This window comes from Mercurialis annua, linkage group LG4, assembly GCF_937616625.2.
Source record: "Mercurialis annua linkage group LG4, ddMerAnnu1.2, whole genome shotgun sequence".
Lineage (NCBI taxonomy): Eukaryota > Viridiplantae > Streptophyta > Magnoliopsida > Malpighiales > Euphorbiaceae > Mercurialis > Mercurialis annua.
The window spans coordinates 22,013,537-22,017,473 of NC_065573.1; the positions used below are offsets into that span (position 1 = coordinate 22,013,537).

General features: G+C 33.0%; 1 protein-coding gene across 1 annotated transcript; it reads left to right on the plus strand.

Moving 5' to 3' along the window:
- The first annotated feature begins 2,853 nt into the window (after positions 1 to 2,853).
- On the plus strand, positions 2,854 to 3,937 carry LOC126679098 (uncharacterized). Its single transcript, XM_050374038.2, has one exon. It carries the CDS (start codon positions 3,000 to 3,002, stop codon positions 3,612 to 3,614), a length of 615 nt encoding a protein of 204 aa, XP_050229995.1. The 5' UTR covers positions 2,854 to 2,999; the 3' UTR covers positions 3,615 to 3,937.

A 3,937-nucleotide genomic window follows, 5' to 3' on the forward strand; every position in this document is an offset into this window, starting at 1 on the left:
ACTATGTGGCTCACATTGTCAAAAACATTGAAAAATAAAATTTACCTCTTCATGATCAAATGCATGGGGAGGCAAGTGAAGATGGACCACCTAGTTTTAGAGCATAACAAGCACCAATTTGAAAAAACTCTGAGTCAAAATTGGACAAGGTTTTCAAATTGTTATCAAGGTTCATGATTGAGATGTAACAATTTAAGGTTTATATGAATCTCAAATACATGGCAGTGAATAAGAAGCAATTTGAAATGGAGCGCAACGTGGCTAAGTTGGCAGTTGTGCTCAAACTTTCATCCCAAAAGGATGAAAGTGGACCAGAAGTTGTTAACACGGCTAAGCAAAATGCCGACCAACTACTCGGGGGGGCAATCATCTACAGGAGTTCAAGAGATAGAAAGCACTAGCTTTGTACCAATCTCAAATCCTTTAACCCTTGAAGAAAAGTATGTACCCCCATATAAAAGAGATGAACTTATTCAAGTTAATTCTTTCAAAATAGTTAACCAAACTGGCCAAAATTCTAGACCGTTTTCACTACTAGAAAACAACCGTTTAGCGACGGATTTTTTCATCGCTAAATGGCTAAATTCCGTCGCTAAACGAGTTTAGCGACTTTGTCCGTCGCTAAATTTCATGTCGTAAAATTTACAGCGACGAAATAAAAAAAATTGCGACGGATTTAAAAAAAACTAGCGACAGATTTAAACGGTGGGTGGCTGATTAAATAATATTTTATTTTACGATTTTAATTAAAAAATTAATTTTTTTATTTTTAAAAATTAGCGACGGATAAAGTGATTTAATAGGAGAATAAATTTAAAATATAATACTAATAAGGGTTAATGTCATAAAAATTCACCAATTTACACGTTTGCTCATTTAATCACGCCATTTAAACATCAACATTTTCATACACCAACTACCAATTTTTTTTCAAATCTATTCAAAAATCCGGCGAAAATTGTTGACGTGTCACTATCCGGTTCGTTATGGCATGTCACTATTGGGTTGCCAATTAAGCAATTTTTACCGGATTTTTGAACGGTGTATGGATTTAAAAAAATTGGTAGTTCGTGTGTGAAAATCTTAATTTTTAAACGACGTGATTAAAATAAAAAAAAACGTGTAAATTTTGTGAATTTCTATGACATTAACCCTAATAAAAAAGTTTAAATGCACCAAAAATCACCAACTTCCACGTGTTTTATGTATTTACACGAACTTTTAATTTTGGCATAAAAATACATGAACTATTAATTTGTTTCATATAAGGTCATGTTTGCATTTTCTTAGAAAAACGGTGTCGTTTATGTCCAAAAGGACCAAAACCGTACCGTTTTAGGTTAAAAACTGTGTCGTTTTATGTCTAAAATGCTGATGATGTTATTATTGCAAAATTTGATACTTCATGTATTTTTATGCTAAAATTAAAAGTTTATGTTAAATACCAAAAACACGCGATAGTTCGTGATTTTTGGAGCATTTAAGCAAATAAAAATTAGGGATAATATTATAAAAATTCATAAACTATATATGTTTTTTCAATTTATTCACGAACTTTAGAAAGTTTAATTTTTTTTTCAATTCGATACCATGAGGTTATAATATGATGGTGTGACAGTCAAAAATGATGTCCACCTCAGCCCACAGCAATAAATAAGTGTCACGTCAGTATATGAATCGAATTGAGAAAAAAAATAAAATTTCCTGCATACAATTGAGACGTTTTAAAGTTTGTAATTAAATTGAGAAAACAAGTATAATTTATAAATTTATGTAGCAATACTTTTAAAATCGGACTTTGTAAATTCATTTATTTAAGGTTTAATTTTCACAAAAAATATAGAGAATATAATAATTTTTTATCTGAGCACCCTGGAGCTTTTAACCTTTAAAAAATAAAACCAATTACACCATCATCCGTATATTGCCATTTAGGAATAATTATATAACGCAACGATTGCGCCACGTCATTCGTGCAACAAACCAATAAAGTATTAGCCATATGCAAATATTTAATAATAAAAAAATAAGCAATAAATAAAGATTTTCTATCGCAAATGATTATTGTCTTGTTGTAAAAATAACGTGCCACATCCATTGTGTGGGATAAACACTCGCCATTTAGGCATACTGATCTTAGACATAATATTATTAGATCGATGGTTCATTAATTTTGTCCATAGTTATTTTACTTGCTTGCAATTACGAATTCCTTGAAAACTGTCGTTCTTTTGTTCAATAAAGGCAAATCATCTTATATGTAATAAATTTTTTCGTCTATTATGAATTGCAATCGCTAGTACTTATAATTAGGGCGGACCTAAAAAGAGTTTATAGTAGACAATTAATTATTTTAATTTTATAGAAACTTTAAAAAAAGTATAAATATATAATCTAATACAATAGTTCTTTTGCCTTAAAATAATAAACACACACAGCCCACCTTAAAATTTATGTTTTGTTAATTTTTTCCATTTTGAAAACTTTCAGTACAATTTTACTCATTTAATAAAAAATTAATGGGTCCGCTACTGTTTATAATCAGTGTTTTTAAGAATTAAATCAGCTAATATGGTTAAATTCTTCTATTAAAATTGTAAATCGACATCGACACTGATTTTGCCGTTGGTTAAATTTGAAAGTACTCTCAAAAGTTTAGTTTGGATGAATTACCAATTTAGCAAACCCAATTTCCCAATTTAAACCTTTCTTCACGGCGCATTTACCAAATTGTAATTTAATTTTGGTTATATTTGGCTCATCACCACAAAACTAGACAGCAACTTGTCATCCGTCTGCCTAACTAATTCAAATTTTTAAATTAAAGCAAACTCCACGTCACCCTCTCTCTCTCCCTCCACGTCATATTATCCCCCCTCCCCTTCACTCTCACAGTGACTCACTCATTTTCTTTTTCCTTCACGTTTCCTAGAAAGTAAACCAAACTAACTCCTTTTTTATTTTCCTTCTTCATCATGAATTTATTTTTGTAATTAGTCATGAACACCTTAAATAAAATTTGTACAGCTCTTACGGTAATCTTCATCGTCTCTTTAGTAGTTCTCGTCGCAGAAATTGTCTACGTTTTGTATCGCCGGCGAAGGTTTCGGAACCGGAGCAGTGATATAGAGTTCAGCAGCGAAACGTCGTCATTTTATCCGACGACTCCTTCGAAAGAGCTTCTTTACTTCTTCTGCTGGAAAAATAATTTAACCACTCGGGTCGAACCTGATCAAGCAGAGACAGTAACTAGAGGAATAATCTCAGCTGCTGCTGATACTCCGACGACGACAGGTGTCGCTGATGATGATGATGACGTGGATGAGATTTTGAAACGGCACGCAATGTACGGACCGTCTAGGGTTTTGTTTACGATAAAAGAAGAGGAAAAGGAGGACATTGAGATGGATTTATCATCGTCCGGCGAGAGAGAAGATGTTACGGTGAGGAGTTTTACTTCGATTGATATTTCTACTGTTGCGGTAATTGATATTGATGATACGACGCCGTTTTCCACTCCTTGTGCTTCGCCGGAGTTTTATTCTACGCCTTCACCGTCTCCTTCCCGTGAAAGAATTTTAAACAAAAACGATAGCAACTTGCCGGAGAAATGATCGACGATTTAGTCAAGTAGGTAACATTTTTATTTACTTACTGTTGTGATGTTGCCACGTAAGCATCGGTCAACTGTTTGGTGTGGGGCTTAATGGATACGTGGCAAGATCAGATGGCTCTGTTAATTTTGATTCAGTAAAGTAGGGGATGAAAAATGACGATCGTATTTAATTTGCTGGGACATAGCCGTGGCCGCCTGTAATTTTGATGGCCGTTGGAGTAACGTTAACTATATAGATACTGCTCATTAAATAGCAGACTGTAATAAATTCTCACAACCGCTATTATATAGGCTGATAATTATCGAGATTTCTCTTCATTA

Coding starts and splice junctions, on each gene's coding strand:
- LOC126679098 (XM_050374038.2), top strand. CDS start 3,000: ATGAACACCTTAAATAAAATTTGTACAGCTCTTACGGTAATCTTCATC.